The 19,354-nt window shown below is 44.8% G+C and overlaps 1 protein-coding gene across 8 annotated transcripts in view; it reads right to left on the bottom strand.

The window, feature by feature from the left end:
• The window catches only part of plce1 (phospholipase C, epsilon 1), a 103,051-nt gene that overhangs the window by 4,549 nt on the left and 79,148 nt on the right, over positions 1–19,354 (bottom strand). For 3 of the 8 annotated variants that reach the window (XM_015963153.3, XM_070545625.1, XM_070545624.1), the window contains 31 exons: positions 19,028–19,069; positions 18,652–18,780; positions 18,442–18,578; positions 17,503–17,603; positions 17,292–17,416; positions 17,077–17,221; positions 16,520–16,675; positions 16,296–16,410; positions 15,990–16,149; positions 15,790–15,912; positions 15,111–15,247; positions 14,794–15,032; positions 14,634–14,695; positions 14,184–14,349; positions 14,008–14,115; positions 13,536–13,652; positions 12,904–13,062; positions 12,531–12,666; positions 12,299–12,340; positions 9,172–9,287; positions 8,969–9,086; positions 7,694–7,831; positions 7,197–7,487; positions 6,572–6,735; positions 6,229–6,490; positions 6,015–6,133; positions 5,621–5,749; positions 5,348–5,545; positions 5,063–5,245; positions 4,720–4,926; positions 4,138–4,246 (listed from right to left, as the gene is read on the bottom strand). In XM_015963153.3, coding sequence (XP_015818639.3) covers positions 4,138–4,246; positions 4,720–4,926; positions 5,063–5,245; positions 5,348–5,545; positions 5,621–5,749; positions 6,015–6,133; positions 6,229–6,490; positions 6,572–6,735; positions 7,197–7,487; positions 7,694–7,831; positions 8,969–9,086; positions 9,172–9,287; positions 12,299–12,340; positions 12,531–12,666; positions 12,904–13,062; positions 13,536–13,652; positions 14,008–14,115; positions 14,184–14,349; positions 14,634–14,695; positions 14,794–15,032; positions 15,111–15,247; positions 15,790–15,912; positions 15,990–16,149; positions 16,296–16,410; positions 16,520–16,675; positions 17,077–17,221; positions 17,292–17,416; positions 17,503–17,603; positions 18,442–18,578; positions 18,652–18,780; positions 19,028–19,069 — 4,433 coding nt within the window. Of the gene's footprint in view, positions 1–4,040; positions 4,247–4,719; positions 4,927–5,062; positions 5,246–5,347; positions 5,546–5,620; positions 5,750–6,014; positions 6,134–6,228; positions 6,491–6,571; positions 6,736–7,196; positions 7,488–7,693; positions 7,832–8,968; positions 9,087–9,171; positions 9,288–12,298; positions 12,341–12,530; positions 12,667–12,903; positions 13,063–13,535; positions 13,653–14,007; positions 14,116–14,183; positions 14,350–14,633; positions 14,696–14,793; positions 15,033–15,110; positions 15,248–15,789; positions 15,913–15,989; positions 16,150–16,295; positions 16,411–16,519; positions 16,676–17,076; positions 17,222–17,291; positions 17,417–17,502; positions 17,604–18,441; positions 18,579–18,651; positions 18,781–19,027; positions 19,070–19,354 lie in introns of all 8 variants that reach the window. The other 5 variants (XM_054749202.2, XM_015963156.3, XM_015963155.3 and 2 more) reach the window with 5 other exon arrangements.

Below are 19,354 nucleotides of genomic sequence, written 5' to 3' on the forward strand. Positions count from 1 at the left end.
AACTCTCCTCTTGTACTGAATTTACCCCTCAATTGTTACCTGTGCACACCTGCCCTTTATCAGACTTTCTGGACACCTGTTCCCTTTCTGCAATCATGTCCCAGTTCAATCGGTCAGTCAGATAGTCATGCTTGCTTTAAGGGTGTATTTGTACAAATGTTTATTCTTAATAGGAAATGTTTGAAGTGGACAAGCTTTTTATTAAGCCCTGCACTTTGGTTTCCAAGAGTCAAGGGGGCCAAAATATTGTTTGACTTTTCACTCTAGCCGTTCTGAGAGTGGACAGTCATTTGTAGCCATGGAATAAGCTCCGCCCAGTCAAGCCTTTGTACAAACGGGCTTGTGACATGTGTCAACTGCCCACCTGATTATAAATATGTGGCTCAAAATTTTCACTTTGTAAACTGTGACCAAGGCACTTTGTGTCAAAGTGTTTGTATGCAACTCTGATTAAACTATAGTGTACTCCAGCTTGTCTCGTTTTAGACTCCATGTCCTTCAGCTGTAGAGTACCTTCTGCATCAGTGTGGATCATGTTATATGTTCAAATGTTAAAGGGTTGCTTTGTCATTGTTTCTGTGTCTGAACTCTAACTCGTTTGTATAATCACCACATTTGTTACGACTGGGACTTTATAAACCTCAGAGGATGAGTAGGAAGATTTCGATTTATGGATAAATGTGTGTCTAAATAATTAATTCCAGACATGATTCCTGTTTCAATTAACAAAGTCTTTAGAGTAAACATCAAGAACCACAAATAGATCAGTAGTATTTCTGGTCCTGCTGGACCTGACTGCAGCCTTTGACACTGCTGACCACCACCTGCTACTGGAGAGGCTGAGACTAAGGCCCTGTCCACACGTAGCCGGGGATCTGCCAAAACGTAGATATTTTTCTACGTTTTGGCCTGTCATCCACACGAAAAAAGATCTTTTTAAAAACTCCGGCCAAAGTGAAGATCTGCGTTTTCTCAGTTTTGGGTGTCTGCGTGTGGACATACAAAACCGGAATTTTAAGGTCCGCAACGTCACATTCCGCGACAAAAAAATGCTGACATCACGTGTGCGACCTGTGTTTACACTAGCCGACAGCATGGATGCCCTCAGAGCTGCGCTCGCTTTATCAACTGTCCAAGCGCTTTTTGCTTGTTTGTTTTTGCAAGCGGAATTAATGCTCCTTGCGGAAGACCACAGACGAAGGACGAGGTTAAGAACGGGGGAAGTACTGCCGCCTACAGGTCTGGCATGTCCTTAACAACGTATTTATCCGGGTAAGTGTGGACAGAGTTTTTTTTTTAAACGAGGTGGTGTGGATGCAAGTTTTTGGAGGGGTGGATATTCGTTAAAAAAAAACGGCTACATGTGGACTAGGCCTGAGTAGACCTATCAGGATCTGCTCTGGAGTGGTTCTCTTATCTGTCTGAGCCAGGTGTCACCAACTCCATTCCTCTACTGCTACCATCCTGATAGTTTTCTGCGTTTCCTGCTCTACCACACTTGAATGGAGTAACTGAATCCTCTCCTTACCACGTTTAACTCTGCACAGGCCTGATAATTATAATCAGGTGTGTAGGAGCAAAGAAACAGCTAACACGTGCAAGATGGTAGCCCTCAATGATATGCTGGTGGAGGTTCTCAGTCATCCAGGTCATGGTAATCAAAAGGGTTCAAATGAAGGCAACTGGAACTGGTCTTCTTTGGTTTCTCTAAGATATGTCGCTTCTCATCTGAGGAGCTTTGTCAATTCTGACTGGAATATGGGAGAGTCAAGCTTACAAGCTGTAGCTGTCTGTTGATATTTAACGAGCCGAAACTACTGTGAGTACCCCGCTTCTCCATCCCCTGCTGAATTGTTGTGTTGATTAGATGCAGGAAGGTGTGACCTAGACTGAAACTGCTTAGGAATGCTGAAGTAACTCCAAGGAGGAGTTGGTGACCCCTGATCTGAGCTCTGTGGCCATCTCCAAGTTTAGGTCCTCCACCCCCTCCCTCACCCATGGTGTCCCACAAGCTTCTGTTCTGGGGCCTCCATTGTTCTTTTATCTGCTTCCTCTTCAGCACATCCTGATGTATTTTAAAGGAATCTCCTGCCATCTTCATGCAGATGACCTCCAACTGTACATCTCCTTTAAGCCCCATGAGATGTCTAAGCTGCAGCTGTTACACACCTGCTTAGACTCTATCAAAACCTGGATGGCTGGGAACTTTCTACAGCTGAATGAAGATAAGACTGAGATCCTCATCTGTGCCCCCAGACAAGCTGGTTCCCAAAGTCAGAGACTCTCTTGGTCAGCTTGCTTCCCACACCAAACCTTCCGTCAGGAATCTTGGCGTGACCTTTGACCCAGCTCTCACACTGGATTCTCATGTCCATTCTCTTGTTCGCTCTTCCTTCTTCCATCTCAGGAACATTGCTAAGCTGAGTCCCATTCTGTCCCGCTGTGAACTTGAGACAGTTCTCCACACCTTCATCTCCTCACACTTAGACTACTGTAACTCTCTTTTCACGTGTCTGAGAAGAACCTCCCTGAACCGTCTACAGGTGGTTCAGAATGCCTGTGCTCGGCTTCTGACCAAGTCCTCCAAACACACCCACATCACCCCACTTCTCCTCCAGCTTCACTGGCTGCCAGCTAACTTCAGGGTTCATTTCAAGATCCTGGTTCTGGTCTATAGGGCCTTGCATGGACAAGCACCATCTTACATTGGTGATCTTCTTAGTCCCTACACCCCCAGCAGCTCCCTGAGGTCCAGTGATCAAAGCCTACTGGTTGTGCAGCGCACCAGGCTAAAGACCAAAGGTGACAGCCAGTTTCGTGGCAGCAGCTGTGCGTCTGAACCAAGTTTAAATCTTAAAAAGCCGCCTCAGACCACAAATACAACACAAAGAGAGCCTGGCTGAGAGCCTTCTGTGATGTTAGAGACAACATACGGTGGGGCGACGGCGGCACAGGAGTTAAGTGCTCGCCCCGTAATCGGAAGGTTGCAGGTTCGAGCCCCGCTCAGTCTGTCGCTGTCGTTGTGTCCTTGGGCAAGACACTTAACCCAGCTTGCCTGCTGGTGGTGGTCGGAGGGACCGGTGGCGCCAGTGCTCGGCAGCCTCGCCTCTGTCAGTGCGCCCCAGGGCAGCTGTGGCTACAGTGTAGCTCATCCCCACCAGTGTGTGAATGTGTGTGTGAATGGGTGGATGACTGATTGTGTTGTAAAGCGCCTTGGGGGGTTCCAGGACTCTAGAAGGCGCTATATCAAATACAGGCCATTTACCATTTTACCATTTACCTCTGTTGCCTTTCCATGCACAGACAGCAGGCAAATGTGAGCCTCACTCCTGGAGCTGCTGTGGCCCCCAGACTCTAGAACTCCCTCCCCCTGAGCCTGAGATCAGTGGACTCAGTGGTCTCCTTTAAAAGGCAGCTGAAAACTCACTTGTCTTCATCACCACCCTCTCCTTATTCTGCTCTTTCTACCTATTCCACCTCTCCTGGGATCACCTTTCTTATTTCTTTTTCCCCTTTCTTCAAATTTTTTTTTCAATCACAATTTTTACTTTTCTTTACTATTTTTATGATTTCTTTGAATAATAAAAAAGTTTTACTTTAATTTTTTGTTCTTTTGAAGTGCCTCGTGATTTTTATATTGAGGCACTATATAAAAGATCTTTTCTTCTTGTATCACGATCTACATATTTGTGAGATTATTTTTAGCTCAGGCTATTTGATGGATTTTGAAGTGGGGTATTTGTGTGAACACACACATTTTCCTGCAGTGGCAGAACAAAAAAAAAAAAAACCCTGTAAAGCTTATGCCTGCATCTTAAATCGTGCTCCAGTAAACAGCACCACCCTCCTGCTGGGCAGGTTTACAGGTTATTGATGGTTTGTGTCGATGCTGGGATAATGTTTCACAGCAGTTTCGTGGCAGCAGCTGTGCGTCTGAACCAAGTTTAAATCTTAAAAAGCCGACTCAGACCACAAATACAACACAAAGAGAGCCTGGCTGTATTTTATCCTTCTGTGATGTTAGAGACAACATACGGTACCTCTGTTGCCTTTCCATGCACAGACAGCAGGCAAAGTGTGAGCCTCACTCCTGGAGCTCGGTCAGAGCCACACAGCATGCAGCTCGCTCCTCCTTACTCTGAGCAGGGCCGTCCACGCCAACGCCAGTCGTCATGCTGCGGCTTCGACTCGTCAGCTTTTTGAACTCGCTGGCGAACGAAATGACTTTCTTTTTGTCCTCCCGCACCTGACGGGAAACAAATCCATGGTGAACACAGATATTCACTTCAGAATGTGACCAGCCATGTGTTTAAGATTAATCTTCCTCTTCATTTAGCAAAAAGCACATTAACTGTATGATTTGTGCAGGTATTATTGACCAAACCACAACAAGCACAAATGGCAAAAATATTTAATCTTTATTCAGTCAGGCAGACATTTAGGCACTTTATTTCCACGGTTTCACAACAGATGTCCTCAGACGCAAAAGAATGTGGAATAAATGAATAAAAACACACAAAATCAATGGGAAAGTCACTAAAACAGACAGAGAACACCAGAGCAGCAGCGACAGGTGCCAGCATGTTAGTGCACACAAAACTGTCTGATTAAACACTTTTCTGCTGTTTGTGTTAACATTTAAATCTTTAAAAAGCGCATAAATAATGAATAAAGCACACGTCTCTAGTGCCGGAAGTGCTTGAGCATGCTTACAGCTACCTGCTCTTTGAGCCTAAGAATGAACTTTCCCACGCCCCGCCAGCGGCTCTGAGCTTGGTAGACACACTCGTGGTCCGGGAGAACCCTTTTTTGGGGCTTGGGAGAGGAGGACTTCTTGGAACCAGCGTCCCTGCTGACCTCCTCCACCAACACGTAGTCACAGGGATTGGGAGGGATACTGTAGGAATACTTGGCCTTCGACAAAGTCTGGCCAAAGAAATAGCAAAAAAAAAAAAAAAAAAGAACAAAACAAGGGTTTTTTGAGTATAATGATCAATATTTGGTAACTTTTGCACAGATTTTAAAGCTAACACCAGCTTTTATTGCTTGTTAAATGACGTACCTGCTGTATGATGTCCTGAGCAGTGCTGTATCGGGGAGCTTTGATCACTGTGTGAGGCTGTTCTGGTGAAACTTCATGAACCTGGACTAAAAACACATCCTCCTCTCCTCCTCCTCCCCCTTCTCTACCTCCCACAGTCACCTCCTCTTCTGTCTCCAGGAATGTGTTTCTCTCATTTAGGTTCTGCACAGAACAGCAGAGTAAAACAACCACTAGAGGGCACCAGAGCACAACTTATAGGCCTTGCAGTGAGGAAAGGGAAGCTTCTGGAGGGGTTTTTTGTACCTCGTCTTTTGTTTTCAGGCAGAGCCTGCCTACGTATCCCTTCTCTGTGCTCCAGCTGCAGACGAGCCTCACCACCTCCTCTTCAGGAGCTATTGTTCGACACTGGGCACAACGCTTCACCTCGCTGCGTTCCTTCAGTAGGGGGACCTTCTCCTCACACAGGATGTACCCTGATGGGTTTCCAGCTGATGCTACAACCTGTGAGGAACACACACAATCAAATAAGACATAAAGAGACAAATGGGATATGATCAGTCTGTCTGGAGTACCGACCCTGTCCAGCAGCTGTCTGGCTGTGGTTTGCTCTGTTACAGAGTAAACAGTGAAGGGTTCTGGACCAGGAGCTGAGTGTACCGTCACTCTGTGCAGCTGCGAAGTGTGTTTCTCCTCCGAGCTGAACAGCTGGAGGTGAACAAAGCAGAGGGTTAGTATGCAACACCCTGACATGACATTTATTCTGTGCTAGATGTTCTCCTCAAACAGCATGGTGAAGCAAAAACCGGGCAGGGTTTGATGCTGCTGGCTGGGTCGGAGTGAAGTTGATCGCATTTTAAAGTTTAATGAGGACATGTCATTACGAGAGCTTTGAAGTTTTACAAGTGCACTTAAGTGATCAGACATTGTCAGGACCGCTGCTCTCTCAGCACCAGACCGGAGAGCGTCTTACCGAAGAGGAGGGAGTGGCACCCCCTGTGGGACCCTCTTCTGTTCTGTGGCTGTAGATAAATAAGCTGGAGACTTCAAGAGGCTCGTTGTGCTGCGTCCTCAACTGAACGTGTCTGAAACCTGAAACACGCCAAGAACAAAAAAACATAAACATCACGTTATTATTAATGAGGGATCCATCAGGTTAGCATTAGGGCTGGATCTAGGGGTCTCACCTGGTTTGAGGGCTTTCAGAAGCAGAGTTCTCTGAGCAGTGACCTGGGAGCTGTTGTTCTCCACCACAGCCAGACGCAGGAAACACATCTCTTCAAAATACACGCTGAAATGGAAGCGCTCGCTCCACATGGGGTTGAGGGTGTTGCGGTGGATGGGTTTGGTACGGAAGTGGCAGCTGTCCGCCAACATTCCCAGAACTTCTACCTCAATGCAGGGGCTGCCTGAGCTGTTCCCGGGACAGACGTTCTGGCCGGAAACAATCTGAGGGGGAAAAGAAGCAAAACAATGAATGTGAGAAAAAAAAGAGAAAGAAAACATCTTAAATGCTGATGTCTGACTCACAGTGAGAGAATACACGGCAGGGCTCATCTTCTCCAGATCTCTCTCATTGGGACAGAACTGCTGGTAAAGCGGACAGCTCCGGTCCCAGAGCACAGTGGGCTTCAGCACATAGCCGCAGCCGCCGTTGCTCTCAAACAGAGCTGTGTTCAGGTGCATGGGCAGGTCTGGGTCGCAGGAAAAGAACAGTTTTAGGAGACAGCATAAAACGGAAATGAGCTTCACTCGGAGGTAAAGCAAAGACAAACATAATTTAGGTGTTTGGTTTTATAAATATATTATTTGTTGTGAAAATAAAAGCTGGACTCATTTGAGCTGAGTCATTTACAAACTAATCTCTGCACGCTGAGCCAAATAGTCTTTCTGGTAAACATGTTTTCTTTATATTACCAGTTAATTATCTTTCTGAATTGAAGGAAAAGAACCAAAACTTGATCTAGTTACTAGAGGTCCTTAATATGTGTAATTATTCTGCTAATTTCTTTTTAAATGCGTCTTTTCTACCATGTTTTCACTGATTTTATGTAGTAAAATGGTAAAAATAAATCATTCTATAGAGAGCAGTAGGAAGTCAGATGTCATGTTCCTGTTCAAATGAACTAGAAGGGTCCCTGCATGCCGCCCTCACCATCAGTTTGGTAGTTGAGCGCCACCAGCTGGATTCCATGCAGCCAGAAGAGCAGAGGGTTAGGGTTGGCCGAGTCGATCCTGGTGGCTGCTGGGTAAGTCCTGAGTAACTGGCACACGGTGTGTTGAATCAGCTTCTGAGAGTAGCGCCGGCACAGGCGCTTGGCGGCGTTCTCGTTTACAGACGAGATGTGGTAGCACTTCGGTGTGCGGATGATGGAGCTGAGCGACGTGGGGGGGGTGAGGACAGGTGATGTCTGTTGTTCTTCCCAGCTGTGTCGCTCTGAGCAACCTGAAGGCCAGATGAAAAATAAAAACCCAAGCTTTCCCATTTATGCATGAAGTGAGTTTTCTTTCTAAATGATCCAGGATCAGTTTGTGCGTAGATGTACTGAAACACACTTTTTCATGAGGAGGTTATGTGTGTGTTTTTTTTTTCTTCTCTTTTCTTATAATTTCTTTAAGCACACACACACACACACACACACACTTGCTCACCTTTCCCTGAAGCTCGGCTCTGAGTCATCACCTCCCCTGTGGCGGTGATGCGAGCGGGAGCTGTACCAAATATGGACTTCCTGCTCTTTCCTCTGTCCTTTCCTCTACCAGAACAAGCTGGAGACAACGTAGAGAGACCTGGGTTCCCAAACACAGGAGAAAAGCAGAAAAAAAATTAAATTTTTTGGGAACTTGTCACTCTTAATGAAAACCCTGGCGTTACATTTGTAATCCCAGTCGGTTCAGATAATGGGCCTCAAAGAAACTTCCCTCCTCACAAGAGGAGTATTTTAACCTATAATGAGATCTTCATTAATGTGACCCAGATGCCCCTCCCTTTAGATAGTCCCAAAGGAGCGGATGTTGTGAAACCGTCAAGGAATCAGCTTCAGAACTGAACTGTAGGCTTTGGATCATTAGATCAGGATGGCTTCTTTCACTCCTCTCTCACACCATTGGTCTTCTTTGTCCAAAAAAATAAAACATTCCTGTCCTCTAGAGAGTCCCTCATCCTTAAGATTCAAGTGGACAGCAGAATCTTGACCTCTGGACCCTGACATGTTTTTATTTTTGGGTGTCTCTTCAGATCAGAGACGCCTTCCACGCACCAGGATTCACCACAGCCTGGACGACTAAGAGCCCTCACCAGCATTTATCTGGCATCTACTCTTGTGATACCTTCCACTCGCCAAAGCTAATCTCCAGTTAAAGACACAAACATTTGACATATCTGTCCCTTTCTAACAGAAATATAACAACAGTATCTCTGTGATCATTTAAAAGCCATGCACATGGGTTTTGCTCTTAGCTCACACACAAAAACTGACCCTCCTCTTCCTCAAAGCTCATTCTATGGCAACTGTTAAATAAATAATGCATAAATAAGGAAACACATGCGGGTTTATAAAGGCACGCTCCGTTTAAAGAAACCAAGAGACAAACGGACAAAAGAGGACGCTTTAGGGAGGGACAAGCTGATAAGAGACAAAAATGGAAATATTTGAGCAGTTGCTATGACTCAAGGAATGAAGACATATTCCTCTGAAGATGATGAAAGAGACACGAAGAGCTCTGGACTGGTGGACTGAGAGCACACTCAAGGATTGCTAGTCCAACTCTTATGTCTGAAAGTGGGTGCAAGTGGAGGATGACATCCCATAAAAGTCTAAGCTCCAATACACACCAGAAGGATGACATTACATGTACAGCAAGTCTCTGTTAACTGGGGGCTTTACAAAGAGAAAACAGCTGATCAGGAGCATAGATGAACTATACCGGGGAATTTCACTGCCTGGCAGTAGATGATGAGATCGGAAAGCTCCTGAGCAATCTGCCGGCTCTCCTTCTTGTTCTGAGGGAGATAAAAGGCTTCGCCCAGCTCCATGTCAAACACCTACAGGAGACAGCAAACACTGAGCTTCAGAGATGTTTCAGGTGAAGTACAGTGGCATGCTGACCCTTCACTTTTAGGATCCTACCTTTCCTTTGCTCTGGATCATGGCGTCAGCCTTTTTCATCCTCTTGGGTATGTCATCAGCAGGCTGCTCTTCTCTGTCTGCTGGGCTCTTATCGGGCTTGTCGTCCAGGATGTTGTCTGTGAAACAAAAATCACCATTTTTACGACAGATCCCCTTCAGTCGACCTCAACAGAGCCCGTTTACAGACGTGGGAATCAACACATGCAGAATAGCATCTTTGAAAGCTTTAAAATAAAGGTGGAACAATAATTTTAAAAAGCAACTTTGTTTTGCTTCAAATCTCAATAAATTAGGAAAGAAAACATTATTTAGAGGTTTTTCACTTCCTGTTGCCCGCTCCTCTGTTTAGTACTTGTTTCATTTTGGAATAAAATGTTGCAACCAATTAGGAGACTCACTCAGAAATGAGGAAAAAAAAGTGTGTTTTATCTTTCTTAATAACCTTATAAGTACGTGGGACTAAAAGCCCCTTTCCCTTTCACTGATGTGTCTCTACAGTTGGGAGCTCTCCACAGGAATCGAGTCAAAACCACCGAAAAGTATCAGCGTGAAGTCCTGGAGGCGCATTATCTGTGGAGTCACAGCTGGATAGGAGACACTTGGACTCATCTTTAAACGAGGGTTCAGAGGGAGATCTGACCTTTGGTGTCTTACTGCAGACAGAGGAGGAAGGTCTGGAAGGAGCTACTATTCTACCATCAATCTGTCAGCGATGAACTCAAGACGTTAATGCTCCAACACAAGTCCTGACAAGCAGCAGGGTATAGAGGTAGAAAAACAAGTTGTTTTGTTTTCTTTTTAAAGGTCCAGGACCAGGAAGATCTTCAGCCGGAGGGCAGGAGAGGCCAAGGCTGGGACTGGGACCAGGACAGGGTAGTTTCCCCCTGCTCTGCTGTTTGGTGCAGGGGCAGCGAGGGCCTGAGAAACCAGATGGCTTTGTTTTGTTTCCCTGATGAGCCTGCCCAGTCACTGGCGAGGTCACAGACAAACACAGGACAGGGGGGAGGGGCTTTGTGGGAGGAAGAAAAAATGTACAACTGATCGTTTTAAATCAGGCTGAATGTCACTTTTTATCTCACAACGTTTGTTATTTAGAAACATTTGTTTAGAGAGAACTCATAAATCTACACGTTAGGTTCTCATGACTGTTGTTTTTATTCGTTTACCAGATGCTTTAATCCATAAGAGTTTTAACCTGGCATGCATGTTTTTGGTCTGTGGGAGGAAATCCATGCATGCATGGAGAGAACATGCTAACTCCACACAGCTGTGATCAGAACCTGCAACCTCCTTGCTGAAAGGCAGGCCCGGTGTGTTTCCGCTGAAAGGTGGCTCCAAGGGGCATTTCACGCAAAGAGTTCAAACAAAAAAAACATTAAACTCATGTACAGTCTGCAGAACGTGCATCAGGCTTGTCTAAATGCAGCATTCTTAGAGAAGCAGGTCTAAAGTGAGATCAATCTGAAAAATGACGGCACTTAACCATTAATGTTTCAAGTAAATGAGTGACAGAACTAATCAGGGCTGCACTGTGGAAAAACATGCAATTTCATCACCACCATTGGTTATTGTAATGGTATGAGGACGGGTGACGCCGTATTTTCCTCCCTTTGTGGTGACGAGGCTCACAACACTCCAGCCATTCTGCTACTATCATATTACCATATAGCTTTTACGACAGCAAGGGTCCATTTGTTTGGCACAAAGTTCGTGTCTGAGATCTATTGCAGTCCTTTGCTCACTGATATTTTGAATTCATGATACATATTTAATAAATTGTGCAGCCAAAGAACAAATACACAAAACACACACACTCCTAATGTGACAGAGTTAACGAAACAAAAGCAACTGGACCCAAAAGGCTGGCTTGTCGAACAATCCCATGAGCCACTTCTCCATCATCTGGCTCATTATCATATGATGAATGCTACAGGCATGTGACATTAACCTATTAATGTGATTGTGCCACAGTGATGTAAGCCTGGAACCCAACCCAAGACCAGAACAGAAGAAGCCTATTGTTTGGGAGATGAAATGTTGCCTTTTTAACTCTCGAGGTTGCCGTGCTCCAGAAGAATGAGACCCTACATCACAACGATGTAAAGCTACAAACAATTTAATTTCTGTACCACTGTTTAACAGACATGCTGCTCATTGGGAGGTTTTGTTGCATGACTTAAACCCATCAGAGTCACTTTTTTATTTCTGTCAAACATTAAAAGTTACACAAAACGACTCAGTCTCAAATGACGTCACGACAAAAGGTTTTAGAGTGTTGGTTTCAACAGAGTTTGCCGATTCAGTGTACTTGGATCCTTCAGTTAGATGTTTCTACAGTTTACTGTAGCAAACCATCACATCTCACACTGGCAGGCTGTCAATGAACTTATGGACCCAACTGTAGTTGGATGGTCGAGAGGAGTTCCTCTGGGAGGATATCTGGGTACCATTCATGGCTGTTCTGATGCTAAACTGTGAGTTCATCCACTCCCCTGATGGTAGCATCTTCTGTTCTCCAGGCAATCATTTTCTCAGATGCCCAAACAATCAGAAATGGCATTCAACAGAGAAAATGACAGCAGCCTAGTCATCAGCAATATTTGGCATATTTGCCAGGCCATCGTCCATAAGTCTCCTCACTGAGCAGATACACTCACACCCGCACTGGTGGTGCCCTGGGCCCACTGCTGGGTCAGCTTGAGAAGATGGTCCTGGACTTTCTTGGGTATCCTGAAACCTTAATAATGGAAATGCTTTTTGTGGGGGATTTTGCTATTTCGTGACAAAGAAGGACTTTATGTGAATTGCCAACATAAGAAACTGAGGCTGTAAGCTCTGAGAAACTCGCCACTGTAAAAACGTTTGACCATGACTGTTGATGGTTCCCATGCAACATAACTACATACAACTTCAAAAACCATAGAACAGGCATTTGATACAGCAACAATCACTAATGCACATCTTCATGCCAATGTTTTCTCTGTAGTTATTTTCAGGTCAGTTTGGAGCAACAAAGCTCTTTGAAACAAACTAGAACTGCAGGATCAATATCTTGGTTTTGTGTTTTATGCAGCCAACAGGTAAAGAGGAAACACTGGCACTCAGGAGAGGTACACCAGGGCTTTACCTTCAAGGCCATACGAGGCAGTGGAGGCTGTGAGGACATCGGCTAATTGGAAAACAGGCAAGGAAAAAAGAAAACGAATCAAGAGTCAACACAAAAAGAAACGTAAGTGTTAAATAAAGGAGAAATGGAGTAAAGTTGTGAAAGGGATTCAAAGGTGACAAAGTTCACTGAAATCAACTAGAGCTTTAGTTTATCAGTCTCAAACCCTAAAGCATGTCCCAGTTATCCTTACCATCTGACAGAGACTCATAGTCGTAGTCATATTCATCCTCTTCTTCCTCCTCCTCCTCATTAGCATGGTTGCTAGGTGAAGAAACTCCTGGGGAACCGTTGCTCGCCTGGGCATGCATGTGCGCCAACTGGTGAGCCTAAAAAAGTTAAGAATCTATTTGAATGATGTCAGCAGAATGGTCTATACCTTAGACAGAGAGCGTACAGAGCTGAATAAGGTTGCAATGGAGGAAACACTGTGCACAATCTATTATTAATGGTGAACAGCACTTTGACATTGCTAAATATATAAGACAGTACACTTTACAGTAGCTTGTCGGATGTCTAAATTATGCACGTGGTGAAGCACACCGATGCACGGCGTTCATCCCAACCTTCTGTTTGAGGATGTCCACTGGTGCCTGATGAGCTTTGAGCTTCTTGTTCTTGAGGAGGATCTTCCCACGCAGCTGCAGCGGCGAAGGCAGGTGAGGGTCATCGCTGAAGTCGCTTTCAAAAAGAAAGCGTGTCACAAGACGCTCTCCGAACACCGACTGAAGATAAAAGAAGTTTAAACGTGACGGATGACATCACTAAAAACTCATCTGCATGACAAGTGCCACGTTAAAGAAGAAACCTGAGGAAAAACCTCATTCCTGAAAGCTGGAGGACAATTCCCCAACGAGAGAAAAATGAAAGTGCTTTTTATCAATTCAAAACACTTCAAATAAACAAGACCATGGTGGAGTAAGCTACCCAGGGGCACAGAGCTGTCTGAACTTAAAAGACTCGTGTTTATCAAGTTGCTCAGAGGTCTGTCTCCGGGGAGGATGAAATGCTGGGAAGTTTCAGATGAAAGCAGGACGATATTCCAGGATGGAGTTTTTCTGCCTAGACATGCATGGCCCTGATTACTCAAGTGAAATTTAAAAGAAAAGCAAGAAGCAGCCAGTCATCGACTGAAGAACTAAAAAGATGTAGTGTAAACACATACGTGGTGTCAGAATGCGACACAGGCCCGTCCTACCTTAAAGATTTCAGCCATCTTTCGCTGCTGCAGGAGAGAGCAATGGTTCTCTATGGACAGTATAACCGGCATGTCAGAGCTGACAAACGCAGACCGGTTAATGGCTTCCACCACATCCTGGAGGATGAAGGGAAAGTAAAAAGTCTCATAATCAGCCCTATGTGACAATAAACCAGTACAGATGAAAAGCCCTTAGAGTTTAGCTGCTGATTTGACACAGGTTTTATAAAAAACTACTCAAATGCACAAAGGGAATAATAAAATGTGATTCTGAATGGCAAACAGCTGGTGAATTTAATCCCCTTCATGTGTTTCAGAGAATCCCGATTTTAGCGCCTCGTGATTTTTATCTTGAGGCGCTATTAAAAAAAAAAACGTTTTCTTTCTTTCAGCCTGGATTTTCCAGCTCAATCTGCAGGAAAACAGCCGAGTTGTCTTTCACTTATTCAACCACTTATAGGCATTTTCTCACCTTAAAGGGAATCTTTGTGGTGAGAGTGTGTCCGTGGTAAATGATCGGCATGCCGTCGTCTCCATCCCAGCAGTCCAACTCAACACTCCTGCAGCCTTGAAGCAGCACCTACAGGACACGTTTATGAATAAATACGAGCAGCTTCAGCTTAAAGAAGGACTCAGAATCTTACTTACGTGACTATAAAGCTCAACAGAGGACTCTCCTTTGAGCTGGTGTCCAGTCAAGTAGGTGTTGTGTGAGGACTCAATGTAGTAGTACGACAGAGGGTACTGCAGCTCATCCGGATCCATCTGGGATTCCTCATTACGGGAGGCAAAGTTGTCCTTGTCCATTAGGAACCTGGGACAGACACGAGGAAAGCATCGCTAAGGGATTCAACACAAAGCTGCATTCTGTAAGGCACGCTAAACTCGTCAATGTTGTGATTTAGTAAGGACTTGGTGAACAACCTGTACACAAGTTGATTTTATGCTTTTATTTGATGGATGAAAATGACTGGATGTAAATCTGCAGATATCGACATATGTTTTAGATTTGATCAACATCATTTACCAAATAAATGTAAAATTCTGGCATAAAACGCAGCAAGGAAGCCTTTGATTTAGAAATATGATTTATTATACCTCGCAAAACCCTCGAATGACATCCATCCCATTTGTCTCATTGGAGATGAAGGCTCAAATTTCTGCAAGAGAAAAATAAATAGTCGTGGGGGATGAAATGTCTCCTTTCTTATCCATAAAAGGATGCTGAATCTGAACCCCGCGAGATAACCTCCATCACCTGTATAACGCTGAGAATCTCGTCGTAGCTCAGGTGCTCTCTCTGACAGTTGACTAAAAAGTCATTCAGCTGAGGGATGGCCAATCCCAAGACGCCTAGCGAGACGTTCTCCACCCCCGTGCCGTTGGTCACAATGCTTGCCGCTGCGATCGCATCAGAAATCTGCTTTTGGTTGTCAGACATTTGCTGCCTCGTCCGGATAAACAGGCCGAGATCAGAGCCGTTACGGGTCAGTAAGTCTGAAAACATGACGGGAAGATTAGGAGGGAAGACGCAGCGTGTGTGACAGAGTGACGTTTGTGTATCAGCTGCTTTACCGAGGTCTGGCTGCAGTCCCGTGTCCTTGTCATCTATCCTGAGGTTGGTGTAAAGGGGGGATGATTCTGGACACGAGCGACTGCAGGGGACAGCGAAGGTGTCAAACAGTTCCTTCAGGTCCTTCCTGCTTCGGATGCTGTTGACAAAATAATGGCATGAATTCAGTTTAGTTATGAAAACCACACACTGAAAACACTTCCATCTATTCATCAACAGTCATTTGGATTCAGAAACTTGTTAGGAAAGAAGTATTGGTGCAACAGCAGAGACACAAAGAGGCTGGGCAGCAGATGAGAGAGTCCATCACAATCTAAGAAATGTAGAAGGATTCCTGCAAGGAACGTTTACCACGGCTCAACCTGTTCCCCCTTTTCACTTGGAAGTTCAAATGTAGACAAGTTAAATAATAGGCAGACAAGAATCCTCCGAGAATGTTTTAAACGCGATAACCACATCAGGCTTCTGTTGAGTTTACTCTAGCGTACTGTACTTAAGGTGCTTTAGATAAGAATGAGTCAGTTATATAACGGGGGTGAGGGTCAGAAAGTGCACGGTACATGAAGACTGAACATTAATAACACGAGCTAAAGTGGGGCTGCGTTACACAAAACACACAGAGAGTGTGTTTATTCACACTCTGTCTTATGTCAGACAACTAAAGTGTAGATGAAGTTTGACCTGAATGACTTGAAAAGCTCGACGAACTCGACGAAGCTCATCGTGCTGTCGGACACCATGAGGTTCTGGAAGCCTCTGAAGCAGCCTTTCCCACGGCCGTGCCACGAGCGGCTGCTCCACGCTCTGCAGCGCACCCAAAAACAAAATCCATCAGTCTTTAAAACGGCTATCGGGGGGGATGTTGTTGTTTTTACACATACCCTGGCTGCGACTTGGAGGTTCCTGAAAGGATTGGAGATGATTGTGGACGGGAGTGGTTGGACCCAGTCACGCTGGAGGAAGAGGAGGATGATGATGAAGAGGCTAGCAGCCCCGGGCCTTTGCTGGATAAGAGAGGGAATGGTCCAGGGGAGATGTCATCTATGGAGGTGCAGAAAACATCAAAGTCAGTGAGGTGGGAGATAGCCTCTGTGTGTGTTTGCCTGTCAGCAGAACGTTTCATTTTGCTTGATTCTACTTCATTGTTTCGGTTTGTTCTGTCTGGATTTGAAGCATATGAATCTCACCTGGATCTTCCTGGTCGATGCTGTCGGACTCTGGACCGTTCCTAAGTAAGCCTTCCTTACAGCTCCGAGTTTTCCTGGAAACCATCTCGTCATCAGTGCAATCCCCACTGTCGCCCTGAGTTGGGAGCACAAACGAAAGAAACAAGTTACTCGTCGTTGCTACGTTTACAAATCAGATCCACGTGCTCAGATAAAGAAGCCACGGGCCACACGCAGACACGGACCCTGACCAGAGGTTTCTTCTTCTTCTTGGACTTGTCGTTGACGCTGTTTTTCTGGGTGCCTTGTTTCTCTGCAGCACCGGTCCCCATGTTCCACCTTCGCCCTCCAAACAGCTCAATAGCCTGAGCTAATGTGGGGCCTTCATACCTGCCATCCTCCTGCACACACAGAAGATAACATCAGCAGGGAGACCGGTTAAAGGATTTAGCTCCAGGTTCTTTTTTCTAAGTAAATATTTCTCCAACATCTTTCCCTGGGGCAAAAATAATTAGACACAAACAGACTTTCTGGAGGGAAATGAGATTCAAAGATAAAAGAAAACAAAAGCCAAAGGATATTTGTTTTAAAAAAGATACACAACACAACTGAATATAGGTTTTATTCTGATGCAATAATGAGAATTTCAAATGCAGAACGCATCCTGTGAAGTCAGTTATAGCCTAACCTGACAGGCCTCACGGCGGCTCGTTTACGTCTACACTCCTCTGAATAATGAAGTTAGAGAGCACGCATCTGTTCATGCTTTCATTAAAAGAATGAAATTATTCTGTGAGCTTACCTGATACATGGTGACGTACTGCTTCCTCAGCCACCGAAGCCTTTGATCGGGAAACATTTTCATCTTCCTGGTTGCGTTCACCAATGCCGACAGGCCTTTGTGAAGCATCCGTGCCGTCTGATTGGGTGCCACAAAGTGCAGCAGTCTAACAGGGTGGATTAGCATGTTAGTCCCATGTTTTAGGTTTTGGTGGCACCTCAAGGAGAGCCGCTCACCTGTTATCAGTGGTGCCGAGGCCGTAGAGGAGTGTTAGACCATTCTCCTCAACCGTCATGTGACTCAGCTTGTTTTGCAAACACACAGCGTGGATGTCGATGCTCCGATGACCCAAAAACACAGCCTGTAGATCCAAACAAACACCAAATCACCATCTAGCTGTGAAAAATCACGCTGCTGCACAAAGTCAAAGCTCCATTTTTAACAAACCTTCACCACTCCGAGGTCCAACAGGCCTTCTGCCAAACCCGGCGCTACATTCTGTCCCACTGGCTGTTCTGAGGAGGAAGCCCCTCCGCTTTGGGGCTTACCTGACAAATATAAACACACGATGATGGAAGTCTGGTACTGAGAGGAAATTGAGAAAGTAAGACACAGAATTACAGCTTTTTAATATGATCTATGTAATAAAAGACATGGTACATACGGTGCATATAAACACACACAGTCCATTTAAAACAAAATGGCACAGGAAATTATATTTTTCACATTATAGATGTCTGAGTTATATTTGTTTAAAGAACAATAAGATGACAGGAAATGGACTGTGTGTGCTTAGCCCATAAACTAGTCAGTGTGTTTAAAATGTGACAAAAGGAAATGTTTTCAGGTTTTTCAGGATTAATTCATCCAGACAGAGGCATCCACCGTGCGAATGAAAGATGCAGATGAGGGAAATCTTCCAAAAACAGACAGGATTGGCTCGTAGCTTAAATATTTACTACTGTGGAACAGCAACGTAAATACAGGTGAAAGTAAAAAAAAAACTGAATCTGGTACAAAAGTTCATTATGTCAGTAATTCTACTTAAAAGGTGAAACTAATACAGGAGGCAGACTGATTCCATGCAAAGCCAGATGCCTGAAGCCTTTACTTGTTATAATTGTGATGATTATGTTTACAGCTGATGAAAACCCCACATTCAAAATCTCAGACTATTAGAATATTGTGGAAAGGTTCAATATTCTAGACTCAAAGTGTCACACTCTAATCAGCTAATGAATCCAGAACACCTGCAAAGGGTTTCTGAGCCTTTAGATGGTCTCTCAGTCTAAGCTGGATCACTGACACAAATGAACTTTTGCACTTTATTCTCATTTGTCCAGTTTCAGCTGTAGGTGCAGCTTCTTGTGCAGCGATCAGCCTTACCCCAGGTGAGAGTTATGTTGTCAGACTGTAGCCGCAGCAGACACCGAGCTGTGAGGTGGCTGTCCTGGTCGTAATGAATGACCGTAGCTCCCTGCAGCAGGAACTGGTGAACATCTGGTTGTAGTGACAAAACATACCTGGAATAAAAGGGTGAAGTTTCGTCTGTTAAAATGCAACACTGCTCATTTATTTGAGGCAATTAATACCAACCAAGGAATGAGCTCTGTGCCATGGCTGAAAGCCATGTGCGTCTCCTCAGTACCCTGAAACTCCACGTCTTTAACAGCCGGCTCAGTCGGCAGGTCGCCGTCTGAGTCCGACAAGTCCCCAATGGTGAATCTGCGGGGACACAAAGGTTGCAGAGATCCGGCTTTATATTCATCTGCTTAAAGAAAGTGTGTTACTGTGTTGCTTATAGGGTGCAAAGAGTCAAAATCAAAATGTTAATGGCATTTGAAGTCAGCCAAGTGCCAAAAAGCTGCACTCTGTTCAGCCGTTAAGACGAGCAACAAAGCAGCATGCAGCTGTTGTTTCTTCACTACTAAACCAAAAAGCTCAAGTTAAAACCCTTGCAACGACCACTTACAAAACATGGCTCGATTCTGCCGGTGTCCTACATGAATACGAACTAGAACGTAAAAGAAAGTGGAGAGGAAGCGTGAGAGGACAACAGAAGAAGTTTTGGCAGTCATCTGGGGTGAAGAAGTGAAGTGATCACAGGAAATGAAGTCATAAACTGCTTAGAGTCAGGTGGTATTTATCTGCGATGTAGCCCAAACCTATTAAAGCTGCTAGCTGAGCCAAAATCAAGTAGAGCTCGATTATAAAACAGGCAGAGAAAATTATCTATTTTATACAAACGTAACAAATCAAAGCTACAATTAAACGAGTTTTGAACACTCTCCAAACGCTG

The sequence above is a fragment of the Nothobranchius furzeri genome, chromosome 16, assembly GCF_043380555.1.
Source record: "Nothobranchius furzeri strain GRZ-AD chromosome 16, NfurGRZ-RIMD1, whole genome shotgun sequence".
NCBI lineage: Eukaryota > Metazoa > Chordata > Actinopteri > Cyprinodontiformes > Nothobranchiidae > Nothobranchius > Nothobranchius furzeri.